Source organism: Herpailurus yagouaroundi, unplaced genomic scaffold (genome assembly GCF_014898765.1).
Source record: "Herpailurus yagouaroundi ecotype Mexico unplaced genomic scaffold, PumYag 201, whole genome shotgun sequence".
NCBI lineage: Eukaryota > Metazoa > Chordata > Mammalia > Carnivora > Felidae > Herpailurus > Herpailurus yagouaroundi.
This window is the reverse complement of record NW_024412432.1, coordinates 1,184,528-1,209,819: the sequence shown is the minus strand read 5'-3', so window position 1 is coordinate 1,209,819 and position 25,292 is coordinate 1,184,528. Positions and strand designations below refer to the sequence as shown.

The 25,292-nt window shown below is 39.2% G+C and overlaps 1 protein-coding gene and 1 pseudogene across 3 annotated transcripts in view; both read right to left on the bottom strand.

Moving 5' to 3' along the window:
• SLC35D2 (solute carrier family 35 member D2) overlaps nucleotides 1–25,292 on the bottom strand; it is a 63,093-nt gene continuing 37,801 nt past the window's right edge. For all 3 annotated transcript variants that reach the window (XM_040450222.1, XM_040450224.1, XM_040450225.1), the window contains 3 exons: nucleotides 2,913–2,991; nucleotides 1,330–1,412; nucleotides 1–698 (listed from right to left, as the gene is read on the bottom strand). In XM_040450222.1, the coding sequence (XP_040306156.1) occupies nucleotides 596–698; nucleotides 1,330–1,412; nucleotides 2,913–2,991 (265 nt within the window). In that variant the 3' untranslated portion in view covers nucleotides 1–595. The remainder of the gene's footprint in view (nucleotides 699–1,329; nucleotides 1,413–2,912; nucleotides 2,992–25,292) is intronic.
• LOC121014178 (60S ribosomal protein L35a-like) lies at nucleotides 5,980–7,073 on the bottom strand (annotated as a pseudogene).

Below are 25,292 nucleotides of genomic sequence, written 5' to 3'. Positions count from 1 at the left end.
TGAGTATAAATCATTTTTTATTTTACTTTGATGACTGGGAAAAGATACCAACATATAAAATGAAATCAGAGCTAACAAATAACTTGGAGCTAACTGGCTAACTTTATTAAAATAAACAAAAGTCTGCTTAAACTGAAAAAAAAAAAATGCTCTCACTGGCACTTTGCTTTGGCTGGGACCTTTAAAATTAAGGCCAACGTGCTGATAATAATCACACCATCGACCTTTCCCCTCCTCTTAGCACACAAGGTACTGGCAAACAGCAGCACAGATATTTGGATGGGTCACCAACCGTTCAGTGCCCTGCCTGTGCAAGACCTTTGGAAATAATACCCTTAACCAATGGTTTACTGTGAAAGATTCACTTTCAGATGGTAAAGCTCTGCCCAAATACATTTCTCAGGGCTGATGAGGGCTCGCCGTGCAGCAGCACATGAGGTAGATTCTCTCTGCATTTTGCAGACGTTCCTGTGGTGCTTTAAGCAGGGGGGTAAGTGTTGCCCATGACCAGAACATCGGGATCCACATTCCTACATGTCGGAATGCCGCTGCATGTTCCCAGTTTGCAAGCCAGGCTGCGATTCTGCCCCAGATCCTAACTCTTTAAATCCAGAGGGATGCTTTCTTCGTCCACAGATTGTTTAGGGTTTAACTGGCTGCTCAGAGTTAAAAACGAGTATCTCAAGCCCCCTGCCATGCTGAAAGGAGAAAAAAAAAGTGAGAATAAATAAATCTCATAGGTGGTACCACCAGCAACTCCTGACATCTTTATAAGTATAGCCCGCTTAATTTGAAGGGAATTTTTCTCCTCAAGTTTGTGGATTACTTGATGAGAATCACTCCTCTAGAAATCTTTTGGGAAAGAAAAAAGTAGATCAAATCTAATACAAAACTTTGGAGAGAAACAAATACTTTATTATTGAATAAACTATGCTATTATCTTAAAACAGCACTCCATGTGTAGGACCCCAAAATGCCTTTTCAAAAGTATCTCAGCCACTCCTCCCAATATCCTTAGCGGATGATGCTCTGACAGAGCAGGACATCAGTGAGGCCCACTTCACAAGAGGAAGAAACATAATTTAGGAGACTTTTTTTGTGAGAAAGACACATGAATTAAGTTTGGATCTCAGCCCCTTGAATTTTCATTACACACGTCCCCATGATCCACGTGAAGGAGCATGTCATTAAAACAGATGAACTGAGTGATTTAAGTAAAATTATCTTAGAAACTGAAATGTCAAAACATCTTGCATTCTTTCACTTATAAATCAGACTTTTTAAAACTCATATTTTACTAAAATGAGTTCATTTAGAAATCCCACTTACCAAATATTTAACCCTACAAAGTTTAACACAGAGAAAATGTAGTCTCCACCAACTAACATCCCAATGTAGGCAATGGATACATTCTGCAGAAAGAGAGAGAAGATTAGTCATTTTATTTTACTTTATTAAAGTTTATTTATTTATTTATTTACTTAGTTACTTACTTTCTTATTTAGAGGGGGAGAGAGAGAGAGAATGTGAGCAGGGGAGGGGCAGAGAGAGGGAGGGAGAGAATCCCAAGCAGGCTCCATGCTGTCAGCACACAGCCCAACTTGGGGCTTGATCTCATGAACCACAAGATCACGACCTAAGCCAAAAATCAAGAGTTGGACACTTAACTAACCGAGCCACTCAGGTGCCTCGGATCAGTCATTTTAAAAGTGAAGAATTTAAGGGGGAAATACATGTATATGGTAAAATCTGAAACTAAATATTTTAGCTTTGCTCAGAGACTTTAACTTTGCTCAGAGACTTGTAAGTACATAGGTGTTCACAGAGTATTGAATGAATAAGTAAAAAACCATTACACATGGCTTTATAAAGAAATAAGGTAAACCATGGCATAATTACAGAACACTGCATCACACACAAAAAAAGATGTGTAAGAGTTGAGTTGTCATCAGCTTTTCAGATCCCATCTCTTTACCATCATTGGGTAGTGAATTTTAATCATACTGACCCTAAACTCACACAGATCAGACATCCAGCAAATTCCAAGTAGTGCCCTGCCCCGGGTATTCTAGGAGGGTCTGGGCAGCCAACAGACAAGTCAACTGTTAAAGCAGGAAGTCTTTCTCACTCACTTTATTCATGTGAATAGAGAAACAAAGCAACTGTATGAGAGAACACAGAAAACCCATCCTCTTCTTCAGGACTGTGTGGATTCAAACGCACACACATAAAACACACCTACGCACAATCCATGAGTTTAGAACCTTATAAGTGAGCATATACCTAGATTGAAAAACAGTTCTTCACGGGGCTTCCCTTTCTTACACATTTTTTAATGCTTATTTATTTGAGAGACAGAGAGAGACAGAGCATGAGAAGAGGAGGGGCAGAGAGAAAGGGAGACACAGAATCTGAAGCAGGCTCCAATCTGTCAGCACAGAGCCCAACGTGGGACTCGAACTCACAAACCACGAGATCATGACCTGAGCCAAAGTCAGTCGCTTAACTGACTGAGCCACCCAGGCACCTCACCTGGGCTTCTCTTTCCTAGTCAGCAGGCTCTCCCAGAAAACCAAACCGTACTACCAAGGTACCAAACAAGGTATCTTGCTGAGCGCAGAAATTTGGAATTTTTCTCAGTTTTACGTCATTTTCCCAGACCATCCCCTTTCACCACCCGTAACCTTAAAGTGATAATTTGTCTCTCCTTTTTAAATGAACAAGCCCTCCCTCTGTTTTACAGATTGGGGGATGAGAAGACCTAAGAAAGGATCACCCAGGTGAAGCTGAAAATGCCACAAGCCTCCATGCTCACTATTCCCCCCGTAACAACAATAAAATCAAACTCTGCTTCTATCATGAAGACTGGATTCATGGCTGATTTCCCAATTCCCAAGGCATCACCCCCTTACCTTGATGGCTCCAACCACTGCCGTCGTGAGGGCTGAATTGTAATAGCTGCACAAAACTGTGGAGTACATCAACAGAAACCTGGGGCAAGGAAGGAAACGCTTGGATGGATGCCTTACTGTGCTGGGTATAATAACAGATTAAGAAGAGTCCCCATGTGACCCACCCACAAATGCTTTAAACAAAAAAGAAAAACGTACGATAAAGATTTTATAAGCTACATCTAAAAACATCCCCTTTGTAACTCCAAATTGTTACAGGAAAATCGTCCAGTGGTGAATCAGCCAAACTTTCACCCTTAGGTATGCTTTTCATTCTATCTGTGCACTTCCCATTATATTTCCACATAAAGGGGGGTAAGGACTGGGAAAGTTTTTGTAATGGTCTGAAATCTTTTGTTTAACAACTATGTTACAACAGTGCTCTCTAACCTTCTGTGCATCGGAATCAGCTGGCACACTTTTAACACACAATGATGCCTGACAGAAGTTCTCCTTCCGTTGATTTGAGGTGGGGCCCTTGGCTGCATGCAATATCAAAGCTCCAGAGATAATTCTAATGTGCAGCAGCTGAGAACCTCTGGTGTTAGAAGGGAAAATCAGGGAAGGGTCACCGGCTTTGGATGAAAAAGAATGAAATGAATGGATCCCACAGCAATGAGGCAACAAAAAGAAACAAAAGACATCCAAATTGGTAAGGAAGAAGTAAAATTTTCACTATTTGCAGATGACATGATAATCTATAAATTAAACCCAAAGACTCCACCAAAAAACTGCTAGGACTGATCAACAAATTTAGTAGTATACAGGATACAAAATCAATGTATAGAAATCTGTTGCTATTCTATACCCTAATGAAGCAGCAGAAAGAGAAATTACAACAACAATCCCATTTACAATCGCACCAAAAATAATAACATACCTAGGAATAAACTTAACCGAAGAGTGAAAGACCTGTCCTCTGAAAACTATAAAACACTGATGAAAGAAACTGAAGATGACACAAAGAAATGGAAAGATATTCCATGCTCCTGGATTGGAAGAACAAATATTGTTAAAATGTCTATACTACCCAAAGCAATCTACAGATTTAATGCAATCCCTATAAAAACACCAACAGCATTTTTCACACAACTAGAACAAACAATCCTGAGATTTGTATGGAACCAGAAGAGACCCTGACTAGCCAAAGTAATCCTGAAAAAGAAAACCAAAGCTGGAGGTATCATAATTCCAGATTTTAAGTTATATTACAAAGATGTAGTCATCAAAACAGTATGGTACTAGCACAAAAATAGACACATAGATCAACAGTACAGAACAGAAAACCCAGAAATAAACCCACAATTACATGGTCAAGTAATATTCCACAAAGGAGGCAAGAATATACAATGGGAAAGACAGTCTCTTCAACTAATGAAAACTGGACGACAATGTACAAAAGAATGAAACTGAACCACTTTCTTTCACTGTACACAAAAATAAACTCAAGATGCATTAAGGACCTAAATGTGAGACCTCAAACCATAAAAATCCTAGGAGAGAGCACAGGCAGTAATTTCTTTGACACTGGTCATAGCAACATCTTTCTAATTAGGTCTCCTGAGACAAAGGAAATAAAAGCAAAAGTAAACTACTGGGATTACATCAAAATCAAAAGCTGCATGGCAAAAGATACAATCAATAAAACTAAAAGGCAATGTACTGAATGGGAGAAGATATTTTCAAATGATAGATCTGATAAAGAGTTGGTATCCAAAATCTATAAAGAATTCATTAAACTCAACACCCCCAAAATAAGTAATCCAGTAAAAAATGGGCAGAACACATAAACAAATATTTCTCCAAAGAAGACATCGAGATGGGCAACAGACAAATTAAAAGATGCTCAACATCATTGATCATCAGGGAAATGCAAATCAAAACCACAATGAGGTATCATCTCACACCTATCAGAATGCCTAAAATCCAAAACACAGGAAACAAGTGTTGGTAAGGATGTGGAGAAAAGGGAATACTTGTGCACTGTTGGTGGGAATGTAGGCTGGTGTGGCCACTGTGGAAAATGTGGAGGTTCTTCATAAAGTAAAAACAGAACCACCCTATGATCTAGTAATCACACTACTATGTATTTACCCCCAAAATACAAAAGCACTAATTCAAAGGGATACATGCACCCTTATGTTTATTGCAGCATTATTTACAATAGCCGAATTATGGAAGCAGACCAAGTGTCCATCAAGAGATGAATGGATAATGGCAGTTGTAGAACGGGAGGGATGTCTAGCATATCAGGTATGATTGGTGAAAGGGAAATAGCATTGATTCTGATCATTCTTGGTCAGCTTCTTTCTTTTCTTTCTCTTTCCTTCCTTCCTTTCCTCCCTTTGTTTTTTTCCTTCTTTTCCTCCCTCCCTTCCTTCCTTCTTCCCTCCCTCCCTCCCTCCCACTCTCTCTCTCTCTCTCTCTTTCTTTCTTTCTTTCTTTCTTTCTACAAAAATTAGGGGCGCCTATGTGGCTCAGTCAATTAAGCTTCCGACTCTTGATCTCAGTGTTGCAAATTCAAACCCTGCACTGGGCTCCACACTGGGTGTGAAGCCTACTTTAAAAAAATTAAATTTAGGGGCATCTAGGTGGCTCAGTCAGTTAAGTGTCTGACTTTGGCTCACAGTTCATGGGTTTGAGCCCACGCTGGGGTCTGTGCTGACAGCTCAGAGCCTGAAGCCTGCTTCAGATTCTCTGTCTCCCTCTCTCTCTGCCCCTCCCCTGCTTGCTCTCTGTGTGTCTCTCCCTCAAAAAATAAAAAACATTTAAAAAAATTTTTTTAATTAAAAATAAAAAAATTACATTTAACAGTTTTGCATTACAGGCTCATGATTCATGCTTGCTCTAACGTGAAGGTTAAGGTTGTTGTAGAACTTCAAGCTCAGGGGTGCCTGAGTGGCCCAGTTGGTTAGGCGTCCGACTTTGGTTCAGGTCATGATCTCACAGTTCATGAGTTCTAGCCCCACGTTGGACTCTGTGCTGACAGCTCAGAGTCTGGAGCCTGCTTTGGATTCTGTGTCTCCCTCTCTCTCTGCCCCTTCCCTGCTCACACTCTGTCTCTGTCTCTCAAAAATGAATAAACGTTAAAAAAAAAGAACTTCAAGCTCAGTAATTTTGAACACTGAAATGTTCATCTGGGATGTAATAGCAATATTCAGTACTGACCATCACTGTTAAAACAATTTTTAGTTTTCCTCAAGTTAGTTATATCGTAGGAGTGTGCCTAAGCAGCAAGTGTGTGTAGGTTAAAACAGTTACACTTATGTTAAATGATGTTTTTTTTTCTTTCTACACCTTTATTTACTTTTCAGTTAGTTTAAATCCTTGAGGGATACAGCATTACATGGATTCTGTGGCCAATGGCTTTAGCAGAAAGGTTGCTTTGGAATTTGGTATGAACCATGCCACTGTTTCCATGAGCACAAGTTACCTTTCCCCAGATTACTCTGGTTTTATTTGGTTTGCCTTCAGGAGTCACTGTGTTGTTCTTTGCTTTGTACACATAAGCATATCTCTTGCCTAAAGAGAATTCAGTTTCATCTCAAGCATAAAGACCTTCAATTTGAAGAAGAGCTGTGTGCTCCCTTTGGTTCCGGAGACCCTGTTTACAGCCAGCAAAAATGGCTTTGGACCACAGCCTTCCAGATATATTTGTCATTTCAGGAGTCCTGTTCCCAGCAGGCCTCCACAGGTTCCAAGATGGCAGAAAGAGCTAAATGTTGCTCTTACAGCACAATACTCTGAAAGCTTTGGATACATGTTGAGAAATACACTTTTCTGCGAAACTGAAATGTAGGAGCTGTGTCTATGATTCAGAGTGAAAACACCTGGCATGTTTGTTAATTCTAACTGTTTGGTTTAATATCCTATAAGGCATGTAAGTGTACACTTGTATTTTTTTAATATCTGGGACAATTTTGAAATTTAATACCAATACTTTAGGAGTTTGGTCATGTTATTTGTATGAGATGCTGAGGCTTTGATTTAAAACTTTCCTTGTATTGTGATTTCCATTAGATGTACTGTACTAAGTGAAATTTATTAAATAAATCTTTCTTTTAAAAACTGGGAAAAAAGAGATGAATGGATAAAGAAGATGTGCTATATACACACATAAATGGAATATTATTCCCCCATAAAAAAGAAAAATAATGAAATCTTACCATTTGCAATGACATAGATGGAGCTAGAGAGTATTATGCTAAGAGAAATAAGTCAGTCACAGAAAAATAAATACCATATCATATGATTTCACTCGTATGTGGAATTTAAAGAACAAAACAAGTGAGCACAGGAAAAAGAGAGAGAGACCAAGAAACAGACACTTAACTACAGAGACCAAACTGATGGTTGCCACAGGGAAGGTGGGTGGGGGGATGTGTGAAATAGATGATGGGGACTAAAGAGTGCATGAGAAAAAGAGAGAGAGAGAGAGAGAGAAATTAGTGAATTCCATATGTCAGTGATAATCCTGTACCCTATGACCAAAGTTAATTCACCAGACATTCAACGTTGAGTACTATATTGAAAAGAAAAGGACTACAGAACTGCAATCAAGAACCACACAAAAAGCATATATGTACAGGAAAGAATCCAATCAGAAGAAATATGTTCATTTCACTCAAGAAGTGAAGACAATTAGCTGAGGCGTAAGTGGGGTGCAAATTCCATCCACCCAAAAAGAGGGATCATAAGATGTGTTTGATTTTAAAGCTAAATCCCAGTTAGGAGGCATAAGCCTGGACTCCCAGTGACAGAGCAGAGGGAATCAGACTCCAGAAAGGGCTCAGCCCGTATCCCTGTGTCTTAGGGAGTATCTTCCTACCAGAATTTAGTGCCCAGCCCAGGGTCCAGGTGAGAATCTCCAAACTGTTAATAACAGAATCCGGATCACAAATCTTCAACACAGTAACTGCTTTTGGCCTGAGTATGTTTTCTTAATAGGGATAGTAGAGAAAAATATTAGAGATAAAGTACACCAGGCTTTCATGTTAAGGAATAAACTCAATTACAAACTTAAATTCTGTAATCTTCAGAATACCATGTCTCTGTTATTAAGCTAATTACCACAATTTGACAAGTTAGAGGACCCAACATCTTGGCCTCTGTGGTTTGAAACTGAAATTTGCAATTGGGATTACACTTGCAATTTTCATTTGAAAGAAGTAAGAAAATCTGAGTCCATCTGAACACAGTATCTGATGTTTAAAAGAAGCTGATTTACCACATTTCTAAGTTTGGTTTATTAGATTTCAAAGAGTTGCTTAGGTGTGTTAAGCAACCTGGCTCATAAGCTTTGCTAGGGCTTTATTAGGGCTTAGAATAGCTGGAGAAAAATAAGGTGAATTGTATTTGTAAATGCAGTTTAAAATGCTTAATTTTTTTTGGTAAATGAGACCAATGTACACTAAATTGTTTAGGAGGTTTTAATCAGCTAAACTTGAGTTAATAAACCATTAATAAATAATGAAAGTAAATGCTATGTCAATACAAAAACTAGTAACTTTATAAAGAGAGCAACAGGGGCGCCTGGGTGGCGCAGTCGGTTAAGCGTCCGACTTCAGCCAGGTCACGATCTCGCGGTCCGTGAGTTCGAGCCCCGCGTCGGGCTCTGGGCTGATGGCTCAGAGCCTGGACCCTGTTTCCGATTCTGTGTCTCCCTCTCTCTCTGCCCCTCGCCCGTTCATGCTCTGTCTCTCTCTGTCCCAAAAATAAATAAACGTTGAAAAAAAAATTAAAAAAAAAAAGAGAGAAACAGTATTCATAAACTGAATTTAAAGGCTTAAAAAAATCTAAGTTTTTTATGTTTATAATTTTCATAAATTCAACATTAATTCATAGCCCCAGGAACTATAAATAATCCTATTCATGCATAAAATAAAAAGATTAAAAAACTCAATATGATGTTACTGAGTGCCTACTCTGCTAGGTCCAGATAGTAAGAGTACATAATCCACAGCATCTGCCCTGGAGGAGGTGAGTCTAATAAAATACCAGAGATTATAGCACAGAGAAGGGGTCTCACCCAACTTACTGGATACAGAAAAGTTTCCTGCAGGCTTCCTAAATTAGTACAGACTTAAACCCAAAGCAGTCATAGTTTTTACTTTTATTTTTATTTAAAAATTCCTACCCCAGGGTTCTAATCATGCAACGTTTTCTCCATCCTAATTTTAGTGAAAACACCTCCACTTACATTCAGAATTGGAGAATACCTTGGATATAAGATCTCAGTATCCAAGGACAACTAGAGCACAAACTCATCAGCTGGGCAGAGCACAGAAGGCGCTCCCCTCTCCAAGGTCTGGAGGAGTCTGAATTAGCCAATGTCCTAAGTAAAAGATGGCCTCTAGACCAAAAGGCTGCACTTCTCAGTATCACCACCAGGTGTCCCCAGAGGGAAGATAAATAGATACACATAAATAGATATGTAGACATGGATGTATAGATATATATAGATATATCCACAAGGATCAAAGTAGTGTATTACAATTTTCTTTCTAAGAAACAACCTTTCTATATGCCAATGTGCACCCTATATAGTCCTTTGGCTAAGAACAAGGTTCTAAACTAAAAGAACTTCTATTAACTCAGTACAAAGGAAACCATACCACTTTTAACACTAAAAATGTCAACCTCCACTTGACAGTAGTTTTGCTTTTAGCATCCGTGGATTAACAAAATGCAGATATTTAAAGGCATTGCTGAATTAGCAGCTTCTTGCCATTCTGTATTTTTTAGATCAGATATCATCTATGTACATTTGAAAAATAATAGCACATATATATGATACACATTCAGACAACAGATGCCAACAGTATATTTGAGCTTATAGGTCTCCAAGAGATGGAGGTGCTCACATGGAAACCCTGGAGCAGAACTCCTGCTCCAAGGTTCTTACCATTTCTGAAAATGACACAAAAAAATAACTGATTTACCCAAAATTGTAAGGCAAACCGGCGGCAGTCACAAATAGAACACAAATGACCTCGTTTACAACTTGTGCTGGTTATCATTCCATGAATGAGCATATACATAAATTCAACACAAATGTTCAAATAATAATGGGCCACTTTTACAGTCCTTTCACAAACCACAGTGGTACCCTAGCACATTACTCTAATTCCAGATTTCAAAGAATTTCAAGTAATATCATCTCACCCATCTCTAGTAAGAACACACTCCTACCCAAGCTCTCAGTGGTGTGCCAGGGATGCCAAAATCGTGGGATAACTATGGTCCATCCTCCCAAAGCACCAATCTTACACTAAGATTTGATTTGTTGAGAATGTGGGAATATCTGCAGTCTTTAAAGTGCCGTTGCTCCTATGCCCCAGCTATCTGCAGGGTCCTGTTTTCTCTTATCTGTTACATCTTGGTGGGAGAAGTGAAGGTTCAAAGAATAACACATTTTTTTATCCTGTGATTAGAAAATATTTGATACTTCTGTGTTTTCATTAAGGAATATATTACTGCTTCAGTGGGATCAAAAGATCTGCTACTGGGGCAGAAAGAGACTAGAATAATCACCTCCAAGGCCCAAGGGCTGGGCCAGCCACTGGTATGAATGAACTGGAGCCTGTAGTTTTTCAGCAATATTAAAAAGACTTGCAGAGCGAGCTTTTTAAAATCTAGTTTGTCAACTTAAATTTCAGCCTATATTTTACTTTTGCCTGCATTAAATTATCTTAGGTCCCACAATCCAGTTTACCTTCCTGACATAATTAAACTCAATCATATGTTTTATTTACAAACTCCTGATTACAAACAGCATTTTCAAGAGCTGAATCTTTCTACCATAATTCGAAAAAAAAAATTAAAATCCTACCCTTTTCACCATTCCATTCATTTAACATATATTTTTTAAGTGTTATAATTCTGTAATTATATTTCAACAGGGACAGAGGTTTGGTGGTTAGAAAAAGCAAGTTTGAAATGCAAACTTGAAAGAGTGAAAATAAGTAAGAAGCTGAGCATCAGAATCCTCTGGAATCAAGGGTTGGGATGCATATGTATGAGCCCTAAGTCATTCCTTGAGCAGAGGCTAAAGAAAAGGGACAGATGAGCCCAGTACCAATTGTTCTGAAAACCAAGAATGTGCTCAGAAGCTTATAATGGCTTCTCTTACTGTGAAAAAATAAGTGATCCAATGCTTTGAGTGAGAAACTTTGAGAAAGGATTTTGAAAAATACACTATGCCAAAATTGGAGTTTCCTTCAAGAGAAGTTTCAGAATTAAAATTTGACCCCTGAAGGTAAAGTAGAGCTGATCCCTGAACAACACAGAAGCTAGGGGTGCCAACCCCCCCCCAGTCAAAAATCTAGGTATAACTTTTGACTTCCCCAAAACTTAACTGCTAATAGCCTACTGTAGACCAGAAACCTTACTGACAACATAGTCAATTAACACATATTTTGTATATTATATGCATTGAATACTGTATTCTTACAATAAAGTAAGCTAGAGAAAAGGAAATATTATTAAGAAAATCATGAGTTATTGGGACCTCATCAAGATAAAAAACTTATGCACAGTGAAGGAAACAATCAACAAAACTAAAAGGCAACCAATGGAATGGGAAAAAATATTTACAAATGACATATCAGATAAAGGGTTAGTATCCAAAATCTATAAAGAACTGATCAAACTCAGGGAAAGGCCAAGATGGTAGAACAGCATGAAAGTTTTTTGTGTGTCTTGCGTCCATGAAATGCGGCCAGATCAACACTAAACCATCCTGCACACCTAGAAAATGGATTTGAGGATTAACACAATAATCTGCACAACCTGAACCACAGAACTCAGCAGGTACACAGCACGGAGAAGTGAACTGGGGGAGAGAGAAGGCACAGAGGGAAGGGAGCTGTTTTGCTTGTGGAGAGAGGACACAGATAGGGAGAGAGTTCGTGAAAAGTACCTCCCCTCCAAAAGCAGCTGGAAAGTGGAAAACTGGAAACAGCCACAGGGACTGAACTAAAAAGGGAGAAAGGAGAAAGGAGAGGGTTTAAATTCCATTAAGACTCTATAAACAGGGGGAGCACAGAGTCTGAAACTCCACAGCTCAATACTTGGCGGTGCTCTGGTGGGAAGGGCAAATCCCCAGGAGCAGAGTGGAGTCCGGGAGGTTCTCAGGCCACACAGGGAGAAACGGTTCCACTGCTGGAAGGGCATTTGGTAGAGGCTATGCAGCCACCCAGTCCCAGCAGACCCCAGAGAACAACCACATTCACTGGTACTGGAGCAAGGTCATTAAGGGTGAAGCCTGGTGCCAGATGTGTGTTGTGATTTTCCATAATCCCTGAAACACTGCTGCTACACGATCACGTGAACTTTTTCTGAGGCAGGCTGCCTCCCAGCCACAGTCTCTGGGAATCAGCAGCAGCACGGTCCCGCGAACATTCCTGGGTGCAGCCGACACTCAGCCATTGCTTGGTGAGACTCTCCCCCAGAGGATCTGAGTGGGTGAAAGCCACAGCCCCTCAGAAGTGAGGGGTTGGGAAACACAGCCACATGTGAGATAAAACTCAGGAAGGAGGTGCGGCCTGACAACCTGATGGCTTGGTCACAGACAGTGTAAAAGCGGGGAGTAGACAGAAGCCGGAGAAAAAGTACAGGTGTGCAGTTGCTCATTGGGGAGAGCACAGAGTTCCAATACTAGAGACTGGGTAGCTGGGTGATGCCATTTTCACCCCCCCTGCACATGCTCATACATACCTACAAGCACCACAACAATCACCCCAGTAATCTAAGCAGCGCCATTTAGTGGAGAATGGAGTTGTTGCACTAAGCCCCACCCAACTGGGTCAACCTCGCTCTTTAGGAACATCACAAATCTCTCCGCCTGCCTAGTTTGTGGACTATAAAGTGCTTCATAGTTTGACTTCTAGGGGAAACCAATGTAATTTCAATCATATTTCAGTCTGTTCAAGGGTCCATCTATTCAATTTTCTTTTTTTTTCTTTTTCATTTCTTTCTTGAATACAGAGAGAAAAAAGTTATTTTTATTTTCAATTTTTATTAAAAATATTTTTATTTTTTTATTTATTTATTTTTTTAATTTTCTTTTTTTTTTGAACGTTTATTTATTTTTGGGACAGAGAGAGACAGAGCATGAACGGGGGAGGGGCAGAGAGAGAGGGAGACACAGAATCGGAAACAGGCTCCAGGCTCTGAGCCATCAGCCCAGAGCCTGACGCGGGGCTCGAACTCCCAGACCGCGAGATCGTGACCTGGCTGAAGTCGGACGCTTAACCGACTGCGCCACCCAGGCGCCCCAAAAATATTTTTATTTTTTAACTATATTTTTTACTTCTTTTGTAAATTTTTCAAATTCTATTTTACTTCCATTTCATTTTATTCTATTTCACTGTATTCATTTTCTCAAATTTTTAAACTTTTTTTTCTTTTTTTTCCCTTTTTTTTCTATCAAGCTCCTTTCAATAACCAGACCAAAACACACCTAGAATCTAGCATCATGCATTTGATTTGCATGTGTTGTTTTTAATTTTTTAATTTTCTTTTTTTTTTTTTTTACCTTATCAATTCCTTTTCTTCCTTCAAAATGAAGAAATGAAGGAATTCACCACAAAGAAAGAGCTGGAAGAAATGACAGCCAGGGGCTTAAGCAACACAGATACAAGCAAGATGTCTGAACCAGAATTTAGAATCACAATAACCAGAATACTAGCTAGGGTCGAAAACAGATTAGAATCCCTCTCTGTGGAGATAAGAAGTAAAAGCTAGTCAGGATGAAATAAAACATGCTATAACTGAGCTGTTATCATGAATAGATGCCACGGCAGCAAGGATGGATGAGGCAGAATAGCGAATCAGCGATATAGAAGACAAACTTCTGAAGAATAATGAAACAGAAAAAAAAGAGGGAGACTAAGGCAAAAGAGTACAAGAATTAGAGAAATTGGTGACTCATCAATAAGGAACAACATTAGAATCATAGGGGTCCCAGAAGATGAAGAAAGAGAAAAAGGGGTAGAAGGGTTATGTGAGCAAATCATAGCAGAAAACTTCCCTAGCCCGGGGAAAGACACAGACATCAAAATCCAGGAAACACAAAGGACTCCCATTAGATTCAACAAAAACCGACCATCAATAAGGCATATCACAGTCAAATTCACAAAACACTCAGGCAAGGAGAGAATCGTGAGAGCAGCAAGGGGAAAAAGGTCCTTAAACTACAAGGGAAGATAGATCAGGTTTGCAGCAGACCTATCCACAGAAACTTGGCAGGCCAGAAAGGAGTGGCAGGACATATTCAATGTGCTGAATCAGAAAAATATGAAGCCAAGAATTCTTTATCCAGCAAGACTGTCATTCAAAATAGAAGGAGAGATTAAAAGTTTCCCAGACAAACAAAAATTAAAGGATTTCATGACCACTAAACCACCCCTGCAAGAAATTTTAATGGGGGCTCTCTGAAGGGAGAAAAGACGGAAAAAAAAAAAAAGAAAAAAAAAAAGACCAAAAGCAACAAAGACTAGAAAGGACCAGAGAACACCACCAGAAACTCCAATTCTACAAGAAACAAAATGGCAATAAATTCATATCTTTCAGTACTCACTCTAAACGTCAATGGACTAAATGCTCCAATCAAAAGACATAGGGTAACAGAATGGATAAGAAAACAAGATCCATCTAAATGCTGTTTACAAGAGACCCACTTTAGACCTAAAGACACCTTCAGATTGAAAGCAAGGGGATGGAGAACCATCTTTCATGGTAACAGTCGACAAAACAAAGCTGGAGTAGCCATATTTATATCAGATTATATCTAGATTAAAATCTAGACTTTAAAATAAAGACTGTAACAAGAGATGAAGAAAAGCATTATATCATAATTAAGGGGTCTATCCACCGAGAAGATCTAACAATTGTAAACATTTATGCTCCAAATGTGAGAGTACCCAAATATATACATCAATTAATCATAAACATAAACTCACTGATTATAAATACCATAATAGTAGGGGACTTCAACATCCCACTTACAACAATGGACAGATCATCTAAGAAGAAAATCAAGAAGGAAACAATGGCTTTGAATGACACACTGGACCAGATGGACTTAACAGATTGTTTCAGAACACTTCATCCTAAAGCAGCAGAATATACATTCTTCTCCAGTGCAGATGGAACGTTCTCCAGAATAGATTACATACTGGGACACAAATCATCCCTCAACAAGCACAAAAAGATTGAGATTATACTGTGCATAGTTTCAGACCACAATGCTATGAAACTCAAAATCAACCACAAGAAAAAATTTGGAAAGATAACAAATACTTGGAGCCTAAAGAACATCCTACTAAAGAATGAATGGTTTAACCAAGAAGTTAAAGAGGCAATTAAAAAGTACATGGAAGCCAATGAAAATGATAACACCACCACCCAAAACCTCCGGGATGCAAAGGCAGTCATAAGAGGGAAGTATATAGCAATCCAGGTCTTCCTAAAGAAGGAAGAAAGGTCTCAGATACACAATCTAACCTTACATCTTAACGAGCTGGAAAAAGAACAGCAAATAAAACCCAAAGCCAGCAGAAGACAAGAAATAATAATGATTAGAGCAGGAATCAATGCTATTGAAAACAAAAACAAAAACAAACAAACAAAGAAAAAACAGTAGAACAGATCAATAAAACCAGAAGCTGGTTCTTTGAAAGAATTAACAAAATTGATAAACCACTATCCAATTTGGTCAAAAAGAAAAAGGAAAGGACCGAAATAAATAAAATCAAGAATGAAAGAGGAGAGATCAAAACCAACACAGCAGAAATAAAAATACTAAGAGAATATTATGAGCAATTATATGCCAATAAAATGGGCAATCTGGAAGAAATGGACAAATTCCTAGAAACATATAAACTACCAAAACTGAAACAGGAAGAAATAGAAAATTTTAACAGACCCATAACCAGGAAAGAAATCGAATTAGTAATCAAAAGTCTCCTTAAAAAACCAGAGTCCAGGGCTGGATGGCTTTCCAGGGGAATTCTACCAAACATTTAAGGAAGAGTTAACACCTATTCTTTTGAAGCTGTTCCAAAAATTAGAAATGGAAGGAAAACTTCCAAACTCTTTCTATGAAGCCAGCATTACCTTGATTCCAAAACCAGACAAAGACCCCACTAAAAAGGAGAACTACAGACCAATTTCTCTGATGAACACGGATGCAAAATCCTCAACAAGATATTAGCCAACCAGATCCAACAATACATTAAAAAAATTATTCACCACGACCAAGTGGGATTTACATCTGGGATGCAGGGCTGGTTCAATATCTGCAAAACAATCAATGTGATGAATCACATCAATAAAAGAAAGGAGAAGAACCACATGATCCTCTCAATAGATGCAAAGAAAGCATCTGACAAAATACAGCATCCTCTATTGCTAAAAACCCTTAAGAAAGTAGGGATAGAAGAATCATACCTCGAGATCACAAAAGACATATATGAAAGACCTACCACTGATATCATCCTCAATGGAGAAAAATTGAGAGCTTTCCCCCTAAGGTCAGGAACAAGACAGGGATGTCCACTCTCGCCACTGTTATTCAACATAGTATTGGAAGTCTTAGCCTCAGCAATCAGGCAATACAAAGAAATAAAAGGCATCCAAATCAGCCAGGGGGAAGCCAAACTTTCACTCTTCACAGATGACATGATACTCTATATGGAAAACCCAAAAGATTCCACCAAAAAACTGCTAGAACTGATCCATGAATTCAGCAAAGTTGCAGGATATAAAATCAATGCACAGAAATCGGTTGCATTCCTATACACCAACAATGAAGCAACAGAAAGAGAAATCAAGGAATTGATTCCATTTACAACTGCACCAAAAACCATAAAATACCTAGGAATAAATCTAACCAAAAGAGGTGAAAAATCTATATACTGAAAACTAGAAAGCTTATGAAAGAAATTGAAGAAGACACACACAAAAAAGGAAAAATATTCCATGTTCCTGGATTGGCAGAACAAACATTGTTAAAATGTTGATACTACCCAAAGCAATCTACACATTCAATTCAATCCCTATCAAAATAATACCAGCATCTTCACAGAGCTAGAACAAACAATCCTAAAATTTGTATGGAACCAGAAAAGATCCCAAATAGCCAAAGCAATCTTGAAAAAGAAAACCAAAGCAGGAGGCATCACAATCCTGGACTTCAAACTGTACTACAAAGCTGTAATCATCAAGACAGTATGATACTGGCACAAGAACAGACACTCAGATCAATGGAACAGAATAGAGAATCTAGAAATGGACCCACAAACGTATGGCCAACTAATCTTTGACAAAGCAGGAAAGAATATCCAATGGAATAAAGACAGTCTCTTCAGCAAGTGGTGCTGGGAAAACTGGATAGCAATATGCAGAAAAATGAACCTGGACCACTTCTAAGAAAAAAAAATTTTTTTATTTATTTACAAAAATAAACTCAAAATGGATGAAAGACCTAAGTGTAAGACAGAAAGCCATCAAAATCCTAGAGGAGAAAGCAGGCAAAAACCTCTTTGACCTCGGCCACAGCAACTTCTTACTCAACACGTCTCCAGAGGCAAGGGAAACAAAAGCAAAAATGAACTACTGGGACCTCATAAAAAGAAAAAACTTCTGCACAGCAAAGGAAACCATCAGCAAAACTTTAGTTTTGCAACCAACAGAATGGGAGAAGATATTTGCAAATGACATATCAGATAAAAGGTTAGTATCCAAAATCTATAAAGAATTTAGCAAACTCAGCACGCAAAAAACAAATAATCCAGTGAAGAAATGGGCAAAAGACATGAATAGACACTTCTCCAAAGAAGACATCCAGATGGCCAACTGACACATGAAAAAATGCTCAACATCACTCATCAACAGGGAAATACAAATCAAAACCACAATGAGATACCACCTCACACCTGTCCGAATGGCTAACATTAACAATTCAAGCAACAAGAGATGTTGGCGAGGATCAGGAGAAAGAGGACCTCTTTTGCACTGCTGGTGGGAATGCAAACTGGGGCAAACAATCTGAAAAACAGTGTGGAGGTTCCTCAAAAAATTAAAACTAGAACTACCCTATGACCCAGCAATTGCACTACTAAGTATTTATCCAAGGGATACAGGGATGCTGTTTCAAAGGGACACATGCACCCCAATGTTTATAGAAGCACTATCAACAGTAGCCAAAGTATGGAAAGAGCCCAAATGTCCATCCATGGATGAATGGATAAAGAAAATGCGGTATATATATACAGTGGAGTATTACTCAGCAATCAAATAGAATGGAATCTTGCCATTTGCAACTACATGGATGGAACTGGAGGGTATTATGCTAAGCAAAATTAGTCAAAGAAAGATAAATATCATATGACTTCACTCATATGAGGACTTTAAGATACAAAACAGATGAACATAGGGAAGGGAAGCAAAAATAGTAAAAAACAGGGAGGGGGACAAAAACATAAGAGACACTTAAATATGGAGAAGAAACAGAGGGTTACTGGAGAGGTTGTAGGAGAGGGGGTGGGCTAAAAGGGTAAGGGGCATTAAGGAATCTACTCCTGAACAATGAAATCATTGTTGCATTATATGTAAACTAACTTGGATGTAAACTTAAAAAATAAATTAAACAAAAATTTTAAAGAATTTATCAAACTCAACACCCAAAAAACAAATAATCCAATAAAGAAGTAGTCAGAAGACATGAAGAGACACTTTTCCAAAGATGACATCCAGATGGCTAAGAGACATATGAAAAGATGCTCCACATCATTCATCATCAGGGAAATACAAATCAAAACCAAAATAAGATACCACCTCACACCTGTTAGGATGGCTAAAATTAACAACTCAGGAAACAACAGATGTTGGCAAGGATGCAGAGAAACGGGAACCCTCTTGAACCATTGATGAGAATGCAAACTGGGGTAGCCCCTCTGGAAAATAGTATGGTGGGCCCTCAAAAAATTAAAAATAGAACTACCCTATGACCCAGCAATTGCACTACTAGGTATTTATCCAAAGGATACAAAAGTGCTGATTCTGAAGGGGCACATGCACCCTAATGTTTTAGCAGCACTATCAACAATAGCCAAATCATGGAAAGAGCCAAATGGACATCAACTGATGACTGCATAAAGAAGATGTGGTGTATATATATATACAATGGAATATTACTCAGTGATCACAAAGAATGAAATCTTGCCATTTGCAACAATGTGGATGGAGCTAGAATGTATTATGCTAAATGAAATAAGTCAGTCAGAGAAAGACAAGTATCATACGATTTCACTCATGTGAATTTAATTAACAAAACAGATGATCACTGGGGAAGGGAAGGAAAAATAAGACAAAAACAGAGAGGGAAGCAAACCATAAGAGACTCTTAAACACAGTGAAGAAACTGAGGGTTGGTGTTGGGATGGGCTACATGGGTGATGGGCATTAAGGAGGGCACTTGTTGGATAAGCACTGGGTGTTATATGGAAGTGATGAACCACTGGTTTCTCCTCCTGAAACTAATACTACACTGTACATTAACAAACTTCAATTTAAATAAATTATGTACTCTAAGAAAAAAAGAAAAACCCTAAGTAACAAAGACAAGTCACATGCTGGAATGAGATATTTAAGTATATAAAGCTAATAAAGAGTCAATATCTATAATAAAAATAGAAAATAATAAGGAAGAGAAAATATACTTACAGTACTGTATGTATTTATTGAGAAAATTCACACATAAATGAACCCACACAGTTCATTTATGTGTCGTTCAAGGGTCAACTGTATATGTAACAGAAAAAAAAAAAAACTATTGAAGCCATGCACTATAGGAAGAACCAATTCTGTCTGGGGTGAAAAGAGGTCAGCTCAAAAACAGGCTGACCTCAAGAAATAGAAATATTTAACAACAGTTAACATTACTGGACATTTTCCGTGTCCAGCATTGTTCTAAGTGCTCATCTCTATTATCTCATTCAATCCACATCCTATGAATCAGATACTTTATTTCATTGTCCACATTTTAAAGATAAGGAAATTGAGGCTCAGAGTGGTTAAATAACTTGTCCAAGGACCCAGAGTTAGTAAGTGGCAAAGCCATGATTCAAACCCAGGCCATCTGATTCCAGAGTTCAGACACTTAGCTGCTGAAATAGTGCCATGATTTTAGTGTCCTCAAAAGACCCACTTAAAAAACAGACCTACCTAGTTTTCATCCTTAAAGTTGGGTAAAACCTGAAATCTTGATGATTTCATCATTTACTGATTTATTTATAATTGATATGCCTTTATGGCATTTTCATTTGCAAAGTGACTACTGATGACAAAAACTTTTGTAAAGTATTTGTTTTCTAAGAAACACATTATTAAATAGGAAAAAATCCATGGAGTTATACACAGATAGGGCCAGGCCTATGGCAGGCAAGTCCCAGAGAGTGGCAGCTCATATCCAGACCCCTCCAGCGCATCATTCACTGAGGACAGCTGACATTGGAGGGTTTACTTCTTGATTTCCTTCAAGGAATGACTAAGTGGTATAATGCAAGTAAAAAAAAAAACAAAAATTAAAAAAAAATAGAAACAGTATCTCATTGAGTTTATAGTGAAATGAGAAAAACTTTGAAATTTAGCTCTGTTGTTCATAGGTGAATCTGGGATTAGCCAGGGAAAAGTGCTAGTCTGAGTTTGTGTGATATAGGTTGAATTTTTTTTAACCAGAGAGAAAAGATGGTTTGACAAAGGGTGATTCACAAGCATGGCTTAGATTTTGTTTTCAAAGTTAAATGTCAGCCAACAACTGGGAAAACTACAAATATTTCACTTAACTTATGTTTCTGACAATGGCTACCTAACTGCACTAAGGGACCCTCCCAGTGCAAAGCAACCTATGCCTGGAAAGGACATAGATCACTGGTCTTGAGAGATCACTGGTCTTGAAAGAGGCACAGAGGTCACCCAAACCCTCTTCCTTTAAAAAAGGAGGAACTGGACACAGACTGATAAAGTATTAGGGCCAGGCAGGAGTCGGAGCACAACACAACTGAAACAGAATAGGTGTGCCTTGGGGCAGAGACCTTAGCAGAACAGCACTGTCTGGAAACAGCCTTGAGCCAGACTCCACGTTGGGAGGGACACTTTAGCTCACTGAGCCTAGACCCTCAGAAATGCACACAGCGGTCCAGGTCAGGGGCAATGCCTGGCTGTCAGCAGGACCAGAAACAATTTGTCCCCACAGGAAGGTTTCTCAAATTTGCATTTTGTTATGAGCGTTCAGCCCATAACACTGATTAAGCACTGTGTTCACAACGACAAGTCACCAACCACACACAGTTTGACAGTCACAAACTATATATAACATTTAGATTCTTAAAAACTGCAGATAATTGGAATCATTAAATGAAGAATACAGAACAGCTATGTGTATAACATTTAAAGAAATGAAAGTTACTACAGTCCAAAGATCACCAATGAGAGAATGTTAGGAATGAATACGTTTGTTAAAAAAAAAAAAAAAATGAAACTTTTACAAATAAAATATTGTTAAAATCAAAAAGTCAATCAAGGGGAGGTTGGAAGATGGCGGCGTAGGAGGACGCTGGGCTCACCATGCATCCTGCTGATCACTTAGATTCCACCTACACCTGCCTAAATAACCCAGAAAACCACCAGAGGATTAGCAGAACGGAGTCGCCGGAGCCAAGCGCAGATGAGAGGCCCACGGAAGAGGGTAGGAAGGGCGGCGAGTCGGTGCGCGCTCCAAGGACTGGCAGGAGGGAGCCGGGGTGGAGGGGCAGCCTGCCGCCCAAGCAGAGCCCCCAAGTCTGGCTGGCAAAAGCAGAGGGGCCGGACAGAGTGTGTTCCAACAGCAAGCGCGACTTAGCATCTGGGAGGTCATAAGTTAACAGCTCTGCTCAGAAAGCAGGAAGGCTGGAGGACAAAGGGAGGGAGAGTTGCTGAGCCCCCGGACGACAGAGCTCAGTTTGGTGGCGAACAGAGGCGCTTGCCAGCGCCATCTCCCTCGCCCATCCCCCAGCCAAAATCCCAAAGGGAACCAGTTCCTGCCAGGGAACTTGCTCCAACGCTGTGCTTCTGCGGAGCCAAACCTCCGGCAGCGGATCTGACTCCCTCCCGCTGCCACAAGGCCCCTCCTGAAGTGGATCACCTAAGGAGAAGCAAGCTAAGCCTGCCCTTCCTGCCCCCGTGCACCTTGCCTACCCACCCCAGCTAATACGCCAGATCCCCAGCACCACAAGCCTGGCAGTGTGCAAGTAGCCCAGACGGGCCACGCCACCCCACAGTGAATCCCGCCCCTAGGAGAGGGAAGAGAAGGTACACACCAGTCTGACTGTGGCCCCAGCGGTGGGCAGGGGGCAGACATCAGGTCTGACTGCGGCCCCGCCCACCAACTCCAGTTATACACCACAGCACAGGGGAAGTGCCCTGCAGGCCCCCACCACTCCAGGGACTATCCAAAATGACCAAACGGAAGAATTCCCCTCAGAAGAATCTCCAGGAAATAACAACAGCTAATGAACTGATCAAAAAGGATTTAAATAATATAACAGAAAGTGAATTTAGAATAATAGTCATAAAATTAATCCCTGGGCTTGAAAACAGTATAGAGGACAGCAGAGAATCTCTTGCTACAGAGATCAAGGGACTAAGGAACAGTCACAAGGAGGTGAAAAACGCTTTAAACGAAATGCAAAACAACATGGAAACGACGACGGCTCGGATTGAAGAGGCAGAGGAGAGAATAGGTGGACTAGAAGATAAAGTTATGGAAAAAGAGGAAGCTGAGAGAAAGAGAGATAAAAAAAATCCAGGAGTATGAGGGGAAAATTAGAGAACTAAGTGATACACTAAAAAGAAATAATATACGCATAATTGGTATCCCAGAGGAGGAAGAGAGAGGGAAAGGTGCTGAAGGGGTACTTGAAGAAATTATAGCTGAGAACTTCCCTGAACTGGGGAAGGAAAAAGGCACTGAAATCCAAGAGGCACAGAGAACTCCCTTCAGACGTAACTTGAAACGATCTTCTGCACGACATATCATAGTGAAACTGGCAAAATACAAGGATAAAGAGAAAATTCTGAAAGCAGCAAGGGATAAACGTGCCCTCACATATAAAGGGAGACCTATAAGACTCGTGACTGATCTCTCTTTTGAAACTTGGCAGGCCAGAAAGAATTGGCACGAGATCTTCAGTGTGCTAAACAGAAAAAATACGCAGCTGAGAATCCTTTATCCAGCAAGTCTGTCATTTAGAATAGAAGGAGAGATAAAGGTCTTCCCAAACAAACAAAAACTGAAGGAATTTGTCACCACTAAACCGGCCCTACAAGAGATCCTAAGGGGAACCCTGTGAGACAAAGTACCAGAGACATCACTACAAGCATAAAACATACAGACATCACAATGACTCTAAACCCGTATCTTTCTATAATAACACTGAATGTAAATGGATTAAATGTGCCAGCCAAAAGACATAGGGCATCAGAATGGATAAAAAAACAAGACCCATCTATTTGCTGTCTACAAGAGACTCATTTTAGATCTGAGGACACCTTTAGATTGAGAGTGAGGGGATGGAGAACTATTTATCATGCTACTGGAAGCCAAAAGAAAGCTGGAGTAGCCATACTTATATCAGACAAACTAGACTTTAAATTAAAGGCTGTAACAAGAGATGAAGAAGGACATTATATAATAATTACAGGGTCTATCCATCAGGAAGAGCTAACAATTATAAATGTCTATGCGCCGACATTTATATATGTGAGGAGCCCTCAAATATATAAAACAATTACTCATAAACATAAGCAACCTTATTGATAAGAATGTGGTAATTGCAGGGGACTTTAATACTCCACTTACAGAAATGGATAGATCATCTGGACACATGGTCAATAAAGAAACAAGGGCCCTGAATGAGACATTGGACCAGATGGACTTGATAGATATATTTAGAACTCTGCATCCCAAAGCAACAGAATATACTTTCTTCTCGAGTGCACATGGAACATTCTCCAAGATAGATCATATACTGGGTCACAAAACAGCCCTTCATAAGTTTACAAGAATTGAAATTATACCATGCATACTTTCAGACCACAATGCTATGAAGCTTGAAATCAACCACAGGAAAAAATCTGGAAAACCTCCAAAAGCATGGAGGTTAAAGAACACCCTACTAAAGAATGAATGGGTCAACCAGGCAATTAGAGAAGAAATTTAAAAATATATGGAAACAAACAAAAATGAAAATACAACAATCCAAACGCTTTGGGATGCAGCAAAGGCAGTCCTGAGAGGAAAATACATTGCAATCCAGGCCTATCTCAAGAAACAAGAAAAATCCCAAATACAAAATCTAACAGCACACCTAAAGGAAATAGAAGCAGAACAGCAAAGGCAGCCTAAACCCAGCAGAAGAAGAGAAATAATAAAGATCAGAACAGAAATAAACAATATAGAATCTAAAAAAACTGTAGAGCTGACCAACGAAACCAAGAGTTGGTTTTTTGAAAAAATAAAATTGACAAACCTCTAGCCAGGCTTCTCAAAAAAGAAAAGGGAGATGACCCAAATAGATAAAATCATCAATGAAAATGGAATTATTACAACCAATCCCTCACAGATACAAATAATTATCAGGGAATACTATGAAAAATTATATACCAACAAATTGGACAACCTGGAAGAAATGGACAAATTCCTAAACACCCACACTCTTCCAAAACTCAATCAGGAGGAAATAGAAAGCTTGAACAGACCCATAACCAGCAAAGAAATTGAATCGGTTATCAAAAATCTCCCAACAAATAAGAGTCCAGGACCAGATGGCTTCCCAGGGGAGTTCTACCAGACGTTTAAAGCAGAGATAATACCTATCCTTCTCAAGCTATTCCAAGAAATAGAAAGGGAAGGAAAACTTCCAGACTCATTCTATGAAGCCAGTATTACTTTGATTCCTAAACCAGACAGAGACCCAGTAAAAAAAAGAGAACTACAGGCCAATATCCCTGATGAATATGGATGCAAAAATTCTCAATAAGATACTAGCAAATTGAATTCAACAGCATATAAAAAGAATTATTCACCATGATCAAGTGGGATTCATTCCTGGGATGCAGGGCTGGTTCAACATTTGCAAATCAATCAACGTGATACATCACATTAATAAAAAAAAAAAAAAGAGAAGAACCATATGATCCTGTCAATCGATGCAGAAAAGGCCTTTGACAAAATCCAGCACCCTTTCTTAATAAAAACCCTTGAGAAAATCGGGATAGAAGGAACATACTTACACATCA